Source organism: Amblyomma mixtum, chromosome 3 (assembly GCF_055824585.1).
Source record: "Amblyomma mixtum isolate Tamu chromosome 3, ASM5582458v1, whole genome shotgun sequence".
NCBI classification, from domain to species: Eukaryota; Metazoa; Arthropoda; class Arachnida; order Ixodida; family Ixodidae; genus Amblyomma; species Amblyomma mixtum.
In genome coordinates this window covers 79830623-79847000 of record NC_143014.1, presented here as the reverse complement: position 1 = coordinate 79847000, position 16378 = coordinate 79830623, and the positions used below count along the sequence as shown (strand labels likewise).

At 47.5% G+C, this 16378-nt stretch overlaps 1 protein-coding gene across 1 annotated transcript; it reads right to left on the bottom strand.

The window, feature by feature from the left end:
• Window positions 1-10600: 10600 nt before the first annotated feature.
• On the bottom strand, window positions 10601-11658 carry LOC149350740 (uncharacterized). Its single transcript, XM_089575563.1, has one exon. The coding sequence runs from the start codon at window positions 11300-11302 to the stop codon at window positions 10601-10603; it is 702 nt and encodes a 233-aa protein (XP_089431689.1). The 5' UTR covers window positions 11303-11658.
• Between the last annotated feature and the right edge of the window lie 4720 nt (window positions 11659-16378).

Here is a 16378-nt window from a genome sequence, read left to right as displayed (position 1 = left end):
GCGCGGGTCGATAGCGACCAGGGCCCAATTAATCGACGGCGCTGCGCGCGCTCGAGGGCTTCGATCGGCCGGCGGCTGCAAGAGCGCGCCCTGCCGGAGGACGCCAACAGGTAGCCCCCGTCCCGCGGGGCGAAACTTGGGGCTCTAATAGATTAGTAACACGAGGCCGTTTCGCCACGGGGCACTTGGTCTCCTGCACTCATTAGAAGAGACGGTATGTTCTCGGCGGTGCCGCGCAATTCGAACCCAGTTCCTTCAGCGCACGAGTCGGACACCCTGCCTCAAAACTGTCGATGAGGAAGTGAAATGGTGGACACCTGTTGCCCAGGAGCCGTGACACGGACGCTCACTTTGGAACGTGTCTTACGAATTAGTCGAGGCACGCCAAATATTTCAGGGTCCGCGAATATTACGATTAAATCTGCAGAGCACCTGTCACCCGCCGGCCGAATCCCGTAGCCCAGTGGGTAACCACGCCAAACTACGTAACGAAAAGGACGGCCGTTAGCCAAACTGAAGAATGACAACACGCGTGGCGCTTGAACGCAGCAAGACGGCTGACAGTAAAATGTTCAGTGGTGCTCATAGAGGCAGTTTGGTAAAGCATAGAGGTTTTAGGAAAGCACTGACCAAACTATAAGGGTGATGACGGCGCCAGCCGTCCCGGTTAGCTCAGTTGATAGAGCTACTGCTATGGTGAAGCGCTGGTTCCTGGTTCGAACTCCTGACGAGGACAAATTTTTCTAAGTATGAGGTTTCTGGGGAAGCTGTATAGCTTTCCTTTGTAGCCGTATGGCTGCGCTTGGGTGGATACCAATAAGAAACTACTGCCTTTTTACAAATCTGCTACACCTTGGGGAATTCCCCTAAACATTTCATCAGAACCAACGCTGATGTGCACCGGCCAACTAGAAGATAGCGTGACACTGCACGTTTCTACAATTGCATGGTCGCACCTTCTCTAAATAATCATATTCCGAAAGGTGAGCTCGGAATGTGAGCACGGCCTCCTGGCGGGTTGGTCGAGTAGCCACTGAATAAAAGGTTGTTGATTAGACGAACATGCAGATGCCGGCGGATGGCGGCAGACGCTTTGTCCATCGGGCGGATTTGTGCCCTAAAAATAACGCATGAATACGGCGGTAGTAAGACCCCCGGCTGACGGCTGTCGCAACAGAATGCCCGGCCATTATCGCTGTGCATGCGCATGCCATCCAATATAATGCCCTAGGTAAAATCGTGTGCAATATAATTGCAGGCAGCTTGCAAAGCTACCGCCACGCCATTGCTGATGTGAAGTACATCCGCGGGAGGAAAGCCAAGCGCATTGACCGCGTTCGCTTGTGTACCACCGCATCGTTCTCACATCGTAAATTTGTTTTCCCCAGCATTTGCCCAGTAACAGAAGTTACATTTGTTGAAGCTTTAATGTGGCCCAAACCTGAACGATGCTATACTGCATTTGCTGTGTGGTTGGATGACCAGAACATGAGGAAATCCTACGCAAATATGCTAAAAAAAGGTATGCAGGTTCTACACAGTGATAGTACAGCACAGATGGAATGAGAGAATATGAATTTGAAACGGTGTCAGGTAGGAGAAAAAAAATTCTCTGCGTTATTTACTGCGTACTCTCGAGAAGTATTCAGAAAGTTATCTAGATCTAGCTATAAGATTTAATAGAGAACATTTTGTTAACCTCTATATGGTAGATCACATTGCCCTACTAAATGATCCAGACGATTAACCGCAGCTCATGCTTCAGAGTCTGAGCAGAAGGAGTAACGGTAGGCTTAAAATTAACAAGAATAAAAAACAATATTTAGTAGTCTACACTCTTAGAAGTAAAGTAGTGCTGAGATCGCCTTTTGGGTAGAGTGTACGCTTGTCCCATATTTCACTAATCTTCCCAGAGTCGCCGCACTCCTGCTAAACCAGGGTGGAGTGCACGCCCTCTGCAGGAGTGGATGTACTACTCCATCTATTACGAAACTTTTGAAAACGAAACTGCAGCTCAGCGGGGAATCCAATCGCTTTACCTTCTCGCGTGAGCCGGGCGTGCTATCACTTGGATATCGCTTCCTTTCCCTTATTGCCGGACTTCCGCAAATACTTGTTACAGAACATACAGAAAAAGAACAGTAAAGAAAACTGGTAGCTCTCATGGGACTGACATCGCAGTTTTACAACTATTTATGGTCCATCAAGGGATCTACCCTCGACAGTCACTGCGGCACAAGCACTACAGTCGGATACAACTCAAGAATGCAGCGGCGAATGCTCTCAGAGGAGGTTCTCTAGCCAATGGCCTCGACCGGTTCTCATGACGTTGCGGTTAATCCCCAAGCGTGAAATTGCAATCGGCTGGCAGGTTCCTCCATGAAATGGAACTAACCGCGATGTCATGACAATTCGTCTATGCCGTGCCTAAGGACATAAAACTAAATATTTTGGCTTATAGCGACAGAGCTATAATTGTTTCGCAGAAATTCCGGCAGTTACAAGACGGTCTCTCCACATGCACGTAAGTGCATGCTTTCGTTGAATTGTACTCATTGAGAACAATAGCTCAGGTTTACCACTTTTTTCGGCTGCTCAAACGGAGGCTACATTCATCGGACTCAGCGACGAACCTGTTTTGCGTGAGATGCGGGTCAAAGGCGACCCTAAAGCTCCGCTGCATTACAGCAGCGAAGAAAATAAACATCATCCAACTCCCTTTGGACATGCAGAGAGTGCACTGGGGTGACGCCACCAGAGATCAAATTGCCCAAATATTTGATATTTTCAATATTCTTAATGATTTTATATATTATACGCGCATTATTCAGTAGGCCAACAGTGAATTTCGTTTTGTGAAAATGTAATATTCCGGGGAAAAAAAATATGAACGACGCAACAGCAGAAGCAGCGTTTTCGCGCACAGCTCAATTTCGAAACTTTGCAGTGACGTAAGAATCAAGATATTAAAGTCATGATGTATATATATATATATTGCTGCTAAAAGTACAGGTGAGAAAGAATAAGTCAGGCTTGTTTCCGCTATTGTGGGAAATTTGCCGATTCCTTTAAAAACGGTAGTAGGGTTTTAACGTAGTTAAACCGAGTATACGAGCGAAAGCGTATGATCAGCCTCGTTGGCTCCTGGTTTTGCATGGCTGGGTCATCGGAACATCTGGCGACGATATTACTTCGATAGTAGTAATATTTGATGGAGACGACGTGCAGTGCTCAGCGCGAGGGAGTGTTGCTGTTGAACACTAGGCGTGATCGGCTGCGGCGATGGTACAGTGCTCTCGTCCACAAGCCAGCGAAGCCGATCTGTTTGCGCCGCCACGGCTTCGAAACCCAGGCGTAGCAATATTTATTTTCTTTATTTATTCAAGGTCGGGCTTCAGCTATGAAACAGCTTTTGCAAGTTTGGTCGGGAAGCAGAGCTTTCGCAATAAAAATATCTAAAACGGCACAAGTCTCCATACCCAACATTTCTGGACAAACCATTTTTGAGCGACAAACCGTTTATGAACGAGATTTTCTCGTGTAATGTACGATTTAACTATAACAATCAATATATCCGCAGATCACCCGACGGCAGTCTTGCATTTTTTTTTTCCATTAACGTTTTTGCTATCGTCAAAAGCGTTCCCCATTGGTTTCCTATGCGAGTCTTAACTGTTCGATGCGATCGAAGGAAACACTTTAAAAGAAAGCTTTTGCTACATATCAGAAGAATGGACCATTACCTTCAATTACAATTTTCCAATTTTCAAAATTTTTATGCGAGAATGTTGGACATAATAACTTCTTTATTTCCAATGATGGAGGAGACTGCAGATAAAAGTCGCTTTAGAGACAAGCGTCTTGATAAGGCAAGCAACGATTGCGCAGGAAACAGACACACATAGCAATTGACATCATATGAAATACGAACAAAAATGAAGACAAAAAAACGAAAATTGCATTAAAAATGCTTTTCAGTTACGTAAGAAAGGATGAGTGACAAAAAGTTCACGCAATGCGCGTACACGAGATGTATACAAATCAAGAACTGATTTTTGAAGAGTATTTAAAAGTGTTGATAGTTTGTATGATATTTTCTGGGTAGAATAATTGGTTCGCGGAGTGACCACATTCCACTGTTCCGTGTATCTTGTGACGTAAGAATGTGTGTTCGCGGTAAGATTAGATAATTCATGAATAAAATTTGATTTTTCTTTTACCTCCCGCTTGGAAGCTTTACTTAACTTGTAATTAGAAAGGTTAAGCACGGGTATTATATTTGTTTTCGAAATAAGTCCGATGGGTGGGCATTGTAAGGTAAGTTAAATAGTGCTCGAACAAATTTTTGCAACGGCTTGCAACGCGCCCGATGTAAACCAACTGAGGTTTTCGCTTTATAGTAAATTAATGAAACATTACACAGAACATCCAATTTGCACAAAGATTCGGTGTACTTTGTTCTTTTGAACGACATGTAATGGCATCTATTTCAAGCACCACTGAGCTCGCGCTGCTTCAAGAACTGAGCTCCTGCCACACCTCTTGCGTTGCAGCTCATACTGAGCGCGACAGTACCTTTTCAAGATTCGTACGTGATGTGGTACCCAAACGAGCAGACAGTAACATAGCGTAGAAACAAACAGGATGTTATTAAGAAGAACCTTTATTCTGTAAGGTAAAAGAGCGCTCAGGCGTATCACCATACCAACTGCACGAGATAATGAGGCATTTTTGTATATAGTAGTGAATTTAAAAAATCAAAGAAAAATTCATCCATAATTTTTATTAAACATTTAGAAATATGTCTCTAGAATGAGGAGATAAGGAATACGTAAAACATGCTGCATTATGTTCTTAGAAAGTCGCTCTTCAGACGGTGCAAGTGAAAATGCATACAGCCCGTAGTCGAATGTATTGTTGTGTGAATGTGCACAGCAATGTGAACAAAATCTCAACTCTGCTAACAAGATAATAGTGTTCAGAGGAAAGCCTGTTACAAATGTTTGGATTTAAGAGGACAAGCCAACCACAGACTGAATCATATACCTTTGTTGCACTGTGGAATTCTTATTGTTCGCTGCAGTGTGCGCAAACAGTTCGTTAACCCATGAACTGCCAGGCACACTGACTTCTTCTGCTCACACGCTTTCTGATTACCTAAGCACTTCTCTTTCTAGTGTCAAAATCAAGGTCAGGGCTCGGCTACTCACTACCTGGTACACATTACTCATTGCACAAAACGAATAAAGCTTTCCAAAAAAAAAAAAGAACAGAGCAGGTTCCTTACATAAAACTTCTGTAACCTCAGACATGATTTCCCACAGCCCAAAACACTAAGTTTAAACACAGCACATTACAAAAAAAAAACGCAATGCTCGTGTTTGAGGCGTGCATGGCGAGCCGGAACTCAGCTGGGCTCCAGTGCACAGCGGGGGATCTGTGAATGCAAGTGGCCACAACCATTTCAGTCAATCCAAGCAATGAGGAAATGGGTTCATATTAAAGATGGCCTCAGCCTCGACAGGTCGATGGTCACATCGATACTGCAGGAATCTCAGAAACGTCGGCATTGCAGAGCCAACCACCATGCAGCAGTGTGTAGCACATTTCAAGGAATTAAACTAAGCCTTGTTAGTGTTGTTTGGAACATGTGAAGGAATAGTTCTGTCCCAACGATGAAACAAATGTGATCTGATAAATGTCTCGGGAAACTTAGCTCTTCACTGAGGAAGGTATGATTATGAATCTGTGTATGAGCAAATAAATTTAGGCACGTGGAAATTGCAAGAAGGACTGAGAAAATCTTGGAAGCATGCTACATTGCTGGCACATAAATTCTTGTAGGCCCACCAGTGCTGACACTCAGCAGGCAAATAATAATGTTCGTAGCAGACAGTCACAGACAAATGAAAGTATCAGATGAACTTTGTGGGAATCCTGGCTTCCCGCCGTTGCCTTTGCGCGGCTGTTGCCGGCTTCTCGCGTTTTCTCCTCTTTACCTTGCTCCCGCCTCAGGCGGCGGAGAGGCGGCTAGGTGACTAATCACTGTAATTTGGCCACAGTTCCGCCCCGGCTCCCCAAGGACCTTTGCCATTGGAGCCTTTTGGCGGGCAATCGGGACCCGCTTGGGCGGCCGTGCGCCGCGCGACCGTCCGAGCGGAGCCCAGAGAGAGATCCCTCCGAGACAGCGTAAGGTGCGTACGCCACTGTTTATCTGAGCCGGCCTTTGCCGTTCGGACCAGTGCATACTCGAGCTCGCCAGCAAGGGTCCTCTGACCTGCAGCGGCTCGAGCCTGTCCAGCGGGGTCCAGCGAGCTCCCACAGGCGTACCTTGCGTTGATTGCCCACTCTCTCTCGCGACCGGCCCAACGGTCGACATGAGAGAGAGATCACAGCACTTCCGCGGGGGCATTCTCCTGCAGCGGCGTGTTAGCGGCGCGCAATGCTCTAGTCGCTTCGTGCGCACAATGTGCATGGATGACATCTTCTGAAAGCTGCGAGAATGCCTCATCAAACTAACTGGTGCAGCTGACACCAGGAAGCGCTGCTGAACAACTGCTCGACGCTGATAAAAACGAGTTGGCAACAGCTCTGCAACAAAAGCATAAAAAATCACTAAATCCAATTTTGTGCCTTTGATCTCCCAATCCAAAGGAACTGCTAGCAACACCACCAACGACAGAGACAGGGCGAGTAGCTGATTGAATTGGAGCAGTTTAGTAGCTAAGTGGTAGATGTCATGGCCCATGATGTGCTTATCACTGCATTTCTCTGATGACAGCGGAAACCAAGATAACGCTTCAATTTGGAGATCCACAGCGTGTAGATCAGCATTTGCCGAATACTGATTTAACACCGCTATGCAAAAAAAAAAAAATTATCGGAAGGGCTTCAGATTCAGAATAACTTTATTGTTTCAACCGGCCCCCCTACCTACCCTCTCCGGCACGGCACGCAGGCCTCCGGGAGAGGAGTAGCGGGTTTATTTACTTGACGCTGCAGCTGCCAGTTGGGTCAGTTCCTTTTGCACCCTAGAATCTGGGCTCCTTAATGCTTCATTCCGTACTCGAACATCTTCATACTTGATTTTTCCTGGAGCTTTTTCGCATTTTAAGATGATGTGATCCATGTCAGCCACTCCTCCGCAAAAGATGCATTGTTCTTCTTGGCTTAGTGCTTTTTCTTCTTTTTCTTTTTGGGTTTGGTCTATGCCCTTCATATTTCTCAAAATTTTATTTTGTTTTTAGTTATGACTCAATATGAGTAACTTGCTCTGCCGACAATTTTGATTGGGAACCAAAGTGTCCATATCATAGTGGCGCGAGTGGCTACTTACTTTGAGAAGCAAAAGTACGTGGCATCACATCAAGTGATATACTCATGAAATAGAGGCATGTGAGTTGGCACACATTAGGGCATTGCACACTGTGAGACAGACGTAACGAAATTGTGGCGATGATTCTGGAAAGTATTTCGAGTTCGTCTGGTGATACCATGCTACAACCCAAACCGAAACTTACTCCTCTGGCGCTTCTCACCATCATACAGAGGAAGTTGTTTTGAGGCACCAGTTCTTCGTAACACAGATATTATTTAGTGCGCGCGCGCGCACAGACACACACACACACACGCGCGCACGCACGCACGCACGCACACACACACACACACACACACACACACACACACGCACACGCACACACACACACACACACACACACACACACACACACACACACACACACACACACACACACACACGCACGCACGCACGCACGCATACACCGATGACGCTTCCAAAGTGACATTCGCACTGCGCACGATGTTTTCATCCAGGTTACCTGTGCCTCTGGCACACGGTCGTAACCCGAGCACCCATCATCACACAAGACGCAGAAGGCTGGCGACGCTGCTGTTGTCGCGACAGAAAACAGTCCGACGGCCGTGACGCCAAGATTGTGTCACGTTGCACTCACGGCAGTTTTCAAGCACAGTACATGCACACACGAACCGCGATCAAAATCGGTAACTGATACGTAGCAGAAACGATGTCGTGCGCTCGCCTCGGTCGCGATCGCTCCAACCATCGCAACGGACGCGACCAGCTGCGCAGTGCCAAGAACGTGGTCGAACGGTGATGGCAGAAGCTGTGTGACAACCCTCTGATGCACTCGCGGTAAGACAGGACGTACTACGTCCGCCGCTATGGACGAGGGTGGCCCTTGTGAACACTCTCAATGTTCGCTTACACTACTCATAATTACCCCCGAAAGCAGCACATTGGACAGCCGTCGTCGTAGCTCAGTTGATAGAGCGCCGGACGCGAAATTCGGAGGTTGTGGGTTCGGACCCTGCCGGTGGCATATGGTTGTTTTTTCTCCCGCTTTTATTAATCTCCCATTGATATAAAATTACAAAATAAAAAAGGGCACCCCCTATGCCCTTTAGTTTCGGTGGATCTTCGCTTCCGTCATGTATGCCATAACGAGCACCTTATTTCCTTTCACTTGTATGCTCTATGACTGCAAGATGTGCGATTTCTATGACTGTGAGGGATGCGTTCTTCTCTCAAAGCGGAATCCGCACACGGACGCCGCAGCTTTGGGGGTGTAAATTACGAAAAGTACTTGTAGGTGGTCGTGTTGGTGCATATGTAGGAACAACATAGGAGAGCAAATATACGAACACGGGCCTAGTAAGGGAACGGGACGTCAGAGGGACAAGCGACCTGTTCCCTCCCTTCGTCCGTGTTCGTACTTTTGCGCTTCTATATCCTTCCTAAATTATGACAGTCCGGGGGAGCGCGAAGCGCGGAGCAAGTTCCGAGCGGAGCGCGTGGTCCCGGCTGCATGTTCATCTCCTTTTTGTTGTGGCTGTCATTTTCATTTGGAAATGTGTAACTATGGCCGCAAGGGAAAAAGGTGGCTTCGCCAAATGCAGCCGGTGCTTGCGGGCAAACAACTTCGCGGGCACCGGCGTACCACTGATTGGCTCAATTTTGAAGGAAAACAAAGCGAGTGGCTCACAGAAGCTCGCCTCTGTGTGCCACTCTGCTCAAGTTGTTTTTACCGGTGCAACATGAACCAAGTGTTCTAAGATGTAGCCTAGACAGTACATGCAACGTGCCGCGGGATCACTGAATCATCGGAAAGCTCTTAGGACTTCGAGGCAACCACAATCTCCGCAAGGAAGGAAGTGGCAGAAACAGCGGTTTGGCCTGTCCAGGCTCAAAAATATTGACACCATTCTATTTCAAACTCAGCTGTATGTATTCCTGTTTTTCCCCTGCAACAATGTCTTCGGGCGCTGGAGAAACGAACAATTAATTAATCTGTGGCAAATTTTATATTGATAGTAGCATATCAGACTTTTTTCGAGATCCTTACACCATAAAGATACTCCATTGTAGTCATCATCTCTCGGAAGTCAACGACGTATGTCGTCGTATGTGAAAATGAGGACTGGCGTATTTACCTGCTTGACAGCGAGAATGTTATTCGGCTGGAACGTGAGGTGGGCGTTCCTCATAATGCTCCATGCGCGCAAGTGCAGTTTTGCGGGGTGTATCTGGGTCATGGACAGAAGCGCTCCGTGCCGAAACCGAAAATTCTCTCAGTAAGATAAAAAATTTCCCTATTTCAGGTCCGTTTTCCCTGTGGCAGCTTGACAGCTCCATCAATTTAAAAAAAGTGAGACAATTTTGGCTTTTATAATTTTCTAAAACTCAGTAAAAGCTATCGTTTCGCCAGATTTTGCAGTCAGTTGAACTCACGGCGTAAGATTATATTTAGGTGCTGACATTCCACCCGATCGCCTGACCAGATCTTAATTTTGAGGCTCTTACTGCTTCTTTTGAACGCGGACAGATGGCGCCAAACCATGTGGGCTTGTTCGCAGTCACCCAATGCATCGAAATGGCTGAAAGTGAAGAACGACTACTGTGAATGGCGTTTTTAGTCATCAAAGGGGGCTTGCGACAATGTAAACCACGCCCTGTTATGGCAAGTTTTGGAAAAAGAGGGTGTAGATTGTGAAACAATATGATAACAACGTAGCTTTGAACTGGCAGAAAATGGGAGGTGCAGAAAGAGTTGAGGTGAAGAAGGTACTTAGGCAAGGTTCTCCTTTATCGCCACTCCTATTTATGCTCTACATAAGGGAGATTTAACGGAAGGAAGAAACGAGCGAATTAGGCTTTACTGTGTCATGGCGGCGGAGGGGTCAACGTGATACAAGCCGCATACCGCGATTGATATACGCCGATGACATCGTTCCTCTAGCAGACGGCACGAGAGGCCTGCAAGACTTCGCAGACATTGGCGGAAAAGAGGCGGAGGCTCTAGGACTAAGATTTAGCGCTGAAAAATAGGGCATCATGGTTTATAATGATGAGCCTGAAGCGTACAAGTATCTTGGTATAGGGATAAAGATGGCAGAGACTACGTGCGAGACCAAAGGGAGCAAGTTATAAAGAAAGCAGCAACTCAGCTGTCATGAAGAGGAGCGCTCTGGGGATATAGCCAATACGAAGTTATTTGGGGATTCTGGAAAGACGCAATGGTGCCGGCCTTGACGTTTGCAAACGCTGTAGTGTGCTTGGGATCTAACACAAATTCGGCACTTGAAATAAAGCAGAGGACAGTCGGTTCGGCTGCTGCGAACGCGGTAACTGCGTTTCTGAGCGGCATGGCATCCGATGTTTTTCGACCTTTTGAACGCTCGCAGCCGATGACTGCAGCTCAAGTGAGTATTTCGTGGCTTCTTCGATACTGTTTGCAACAGCCAGTGCACGTTCAAGAGTGAGCGAAGTGCCTTCAAGCAGTAAGCGTTCCCGAAGAACAGGGTTGCACGTTTTCGCTACAAGTTGGTCACGAATAAAATCGTCAGCCTGCTTACCGAAGTCGCAACTTAATGCCAGCTCACGCAACGCCGTGACGAACGCTGTTGCAGTCTCCCCGGGCAGTTGGGTGCGTTGTCCGAACCGATGCCGCTCCACGACGACGTTCGTTTCAGAAGTGAAGTAAGCGTCCAACGCAGCCACAGCTGCATCGTACTCGTCGCTCGTACCGCTTCCTTCCTTTCCTTCTGTAGGCGGCGTCGACGATTTCTCCTCGGGCAACGCGTAGTACAAGCGTTGGCCTTCCACACCCAAACAGTGCAGCAGCAAAGCTTTACGGCGCGCAGGTGGGTGAGCGTCGCTCCCGGACGCCAGGAGATAGTTCTTGAAAAGGCGGTGCCACTGCGTACAAGGAATGGCGGGCTTCCCGGGCGTCGGCAGGAACTCGGGCGGTTGATGCAGGCTCATTGCTTCCGCGTTCGGTTACTTCACCACTCGTCGCCAACTGTTGTATCCCTTACCGTTGGGGAACTGCCCGGCCCGACTGCGCCGGAGCAGCCGGAGCACCACCACGTCAAGCCCCCGCCACGTACTTCGACCAACCCTTTATTCACAGTTCATGATGAATATATATACAGATGTACGAGTCAGCTGACCAGATAGGGCGCGTGCCTATCTATTTCAGTAATTAAAAGTTTTCACCACCACCACCAGTCGGTAGGCTTGCGTTGGGGCACATGGAAACACTACTAATGAAGCAGTTCAAGGTGATATGGGGTGGTGAATATTCGAAGCGCGTGAGGCAAAAAGTAAGGTGCAGTATTAAGAACAGTTGAAGCATATGAATTAGAAGCGATGGGCAGCAAAAATTTTCAGGTTCTTATACTGGTGCAGTATCGATACTATATGGAAGCGAAAGCTCGCTAATAAATACAAATGTCAAATCGATAGTAAGACCTCCTTGAAGCAGAAAGTACGACCCTCAGAAAATACTCACTGGCAAAAGAAAATGGTGAATAAGCCGACGTTGGAGTTCTATAGGACGGCTAAATCTAAGATTAAAATGGAAAACTTTTTACAATTCCAAAGGGAGTAGGCCAGGGCTGGGTGCTTGAGGACGAAGTGACACGGGCAAAAATTTGACGCAACGGATGGCGGTTGCTGTTGCTGCTTTCAAGACTGGAAAACGATAGAACATATTTTTATCCAGTGTAAGACCCTCCAACCCACCGTACTCGATGCGGCTGAAGGAATCCGCGAAGCAATAGAGTTTCCGGATAACCAGGAGTTGCACAATTTTCAAAATGTAGAAACAAGTAAGAGGCGGCCAGATTGAGGAGGTCAAGCAAATTTTGAAATGGGGAGATAATTGCCAGTTAATCTGAAGATCTTGAGGACGCTAGGAATTAATAGGTAGAGATTTGTCACCACCCCGATACAAAGGGGAGGATAATAATTTTGCGTCCGCCTGCCTGCCTGTGCCTGCCTGTGCCTGCCTGTGCCTGCCTGTGCCTGCCTGTTTTCGCCACGACAAGCGAATTTTCCCGCATCACCATCTGCCACTGGAAACACCGTTGGAAATTTGCAAGGGCGTTATACATTTCTCCATGCTAGGCCTTTTTGCGGACAGAAGCCTCAGAACTCACTCAAGGCACCACCGAAGCGCGCGACCTATTTGGGTATGCCAAGGTAGATATCTCGGATTGAGCGCGGCGCGGCCGCAATTTCCGGCACAATTGGCGCCTAAAGCGGAAACTTAATGATAATGATTATTAAGAACTGGTTCCTCAAAGTCCTCAATAAAGAATTTATTCGCAGGGAAGTTTTTTTTATAACTCGCAAGACAAGAGGTAAGAAACAAGAGGTCGTGTGCCGGTAGTGATTTGGCCATTTGCAAGGTGCTGAGAATCCACGCTTGTTCGAGTTCTTCACCGATATCGCGCACTGCACAAATACCTAAGAAAATTCACAAGAGCTTTATAAATTTCTTCTTGCGAGGCCTCTTTGCCAACAGAAGCCTCAGAGCTGACTCGAGGCGCCAATCGAAGAGCGGGACCCATTTGGGCACTTAAAGGTAGATATCTCGGTTTCAGCACGGCATGAGCGCTCTTTGCGGCTAAATTGACGGCTAAAGCAGAAACAAAAGAGCGATAAAAATTAGGAATTGGCTCTTCACTGTCCTCAGTTAGCAGCTATTCCCAGGGAAGCCTCACTTTCACAGGGAAGCACTTGACGCGCTCGAATAATTGGGGCACGTGAGGGAAGTACAACTTTACGGCACAAAGGTCAGCTGCGGGGCAAACAAAACATTAACAAAGATGAGGGAATCTGTGTCTTGTTTGCTGTAGTTGCGAATAACTGCTCTCCAAGGCCCTGAAATGGGGATTCGAGCACTTCTCACACGGTCAAGATGGTGGGCAAAGGGCTGTACGCTGAAGGTAATGTCTCAGTAATCTCGCGCTCCTCTGCTCTCGGAATAAACCATGACTTGACGTTCCTTTCGAATGTGCGTTTACGGACATTTATTTGAGGGCAGTTTTTCGACGTCGAATTTGCCAGATTTCGACGTTATCAACAGTCATATCACCGATGATGTGCGATATGCAATCCCTCTAGTACGTCGTAACCGAAAGCTGTCCCATTCACCCACCTCACAAAATCAGCGTTGCCAAGGGGCCCCCGAGCTGACAGACGAGAGCACAAGAATGTGGGCGTGTTGAGTAAAATGCCGAAGACTTGTGTTGGGGGCGGCAAACATTTTGGCTGAGCATTGTAGTGCCGGCGCCCACATTTCGCTGGCTGGCCTCTCTGGAAACTAGCGCTGCGCGCTCGCCGTCGCTCAAAGCAGGCCCAGACTCTCTCGGACATGTCGCGACGTGCAGCGTGACTCATCCCGCCACGCCGGCGCCGACACGGACCCTTCCTCCTTCCCTCCTCTCCGTCGGTGCGAACTCCTCCGACGCTCGTCGGCCGTCGCCTCTCGGCCATTCTTCCAATTTGAACGGTAGCCAGTGCCCTGGCCTGATTGGAGGATTTGAACTGCTGGCTGCCGTAACGGACACGGGCGGCTATAAAAGCGGAGCCGCGCTGAACCCGCGCAGCAGACGGGCAGCAGAAGAGCCATCACGCCGGAGCTACGCTCGCCGCCGGGGCCGCCCTTCTTCTTTGTGCTAGCCCGTGGTGCTCTTGACCCTTGTATCATGTAAAAGCCCTTGTACATACTGTACATAAAAGTCATTTGCCTCACCGTCGCCTCGACCGTTTCCTGGCTGGGATGCCCAGTCCCAACAGCATGTAACGCCCAATTTTCGCATTCTCTTTATTCCTGTAAAGGGTGCCGTGCCGCAGCAGTGATCATAGTGCAAGTGAGCCAACTTTACCAGTGTGTCAGAAATATGCGTCTCAAGATTGGAGTGCGGTTTTCGTTGTTAATAGGTTCCTTCATCATTCAAAGGGAGAAAAATGCGAACATAAATACAACGCAAACCAGGACGCTGTCAAAGTAAAGAGGAACGCAGTGGTATGCAGTGACGCAACCAAGACTGTGACGCTACCATCTGTGGCATAGCGTTCCGTGTTGTGTCACACGATTTCCCTTTGCATTTAGCTTACATGTGCTAGTCCAGTTGGAGGTTAGCTTGCGACAGGGATTCCAACCGACGGCATATGCGTCTTCAATTGTATGCCTCCCCAGGTTTTACCACTTCCCTTAAGGCGCGGTTGAGACGTGAGACAGTCACAGAGCCATTTTCTTTCCTAAAAAACCAATTTTAATATTAAAATTGCGACGCAACTGTTTGTCGTACACCATTGCGGGTGGTGTCATACGGTTTCTCGTTCTATATTGCATACGTTTCTTAGCCAGGTTAGAAGCCAGCTCGCGAGAGGTATCTGAACCGAGTGTCCGGGCGTTTCACTCGGACCTTTATGGAATTAAGCTTCCAATTGTAGAATCAGCGTACGGAAGCGCGTCTTCGTTTCATTTCCCAGTGTTTGGCAACCTGCGTCCAGGTCGAACACCCACGATGAAGCTCTAATGATTTTCCCTTCACAGCACGTAAGCAGCCTTAAGAGCCCTCTGAAATTTTTTTTTGCCACACCCATCATCATCATCAGCTTGACTACGCCCACTGCAGGGTAAAGAACTCTCGCATGTCTCTAAAGTTAGCCCTGTCCGTTGCCAGCTGCGGCCACAGTACCCCCGCAAGCTTCTTAATCTCATTCGCCCACTTGACTTTCTGCCGCCCCTGCTTCGCTTTCCTCCCCTTGGAATCCACTCCGATATCCTTAAAGGGCAGCTGCAGCACTTTGAGAATTTCGCGATATTCAAGGATTCAAATCTATATAGGCAGTAGGTAAATCATACCAAGTGTTTCTGCACTAGCGTTGAAAATAGATATCTGCTGTTACCTGTTCCTCCCCAGCTACTTTCCCCCTTTGCATTGCTCCTAAGGCTTTCTTTGTTCCTCTTTTGTTTCTGTCGGGATGTCCCATTGATGTGCTCTACTGCATCTCTTATTAACGTTCTGATTAGTTTGGCTACTGTGTAGGTTTGGGCGAAGCTCTCCGGCTACTTAAACTATCTTATTCATATTGCTCATGAAATTTCCCTCTTTGTCTCTTAGCGCATGCATCTGGTTTTTACGTATACTTAGATTTTTCTTCGCTGCTTTTAGTCTACGTCAATTCTTTAAAGCATGCTCGATTTTCTCTGTTAAACTTCCTTATGTCGGCTACCATGCACTTTGATAACTCAACAAGTTCTATTCTGTTCGTAACTTAGATGCTTTCATGCTTCGGCGTTTCTTAATCAGATTTTTGTCTCCTGAGATAGCTTGCCGGTATGCTCTCGGACCATCCTACCGGCTACTTCTGTGGTGCACTCCGTAATGACAGCCGGGAGGTTATTGTTCATTGTTTGAACATTAAGATCGTCTTCCTCAATTAGAGCCGAATAACTGTTCTGCACAAATATCCTGAATTCCTCTACTTTCCCTCTTTCCGTTAACTTGTGAATGGACTTCCGCTTCACTAGCTCCTTCTGTTCCCTCTTCAAGTCTAAGCTAATTCGAGACCTTACCATTCTGTGGTCGCTACAACGCACCTTTTCGATGACCTCCACATCCTGAACGATACGAGTGTAAGCGAATCGTTTGAAGTCTATCTCATTTTCAGTCTTCCCATTGGGGCTCTTCTACGTCCGTTTTCCTGCTCTCTACTCTGCGGAAGAAGGTATTCATTATTCATAAAATATTTCTCTCTGCTAACTATACTAATAACGCCCCCTGCTATTCCTGCAGCCTATGCCATAGCCGCCTACCGCCTGGTCTCCGGCCTGCTTCTTGCCTACCTTCGCATTGAAATCGCCAATAAGCACAGTATAGTGTGATTTTACTTTGTTCACTGCCGATATTCCACGTCTTCATACAAGGTTTCAACGATATGGTCGTCATGGCTGGATGTTAGCGCGTAGGCCTGCACCACCTTCAGCTTGTACCTCCTATTAAGCTTAATTACAATAGCTGGCACGCTCTCGTTAATACT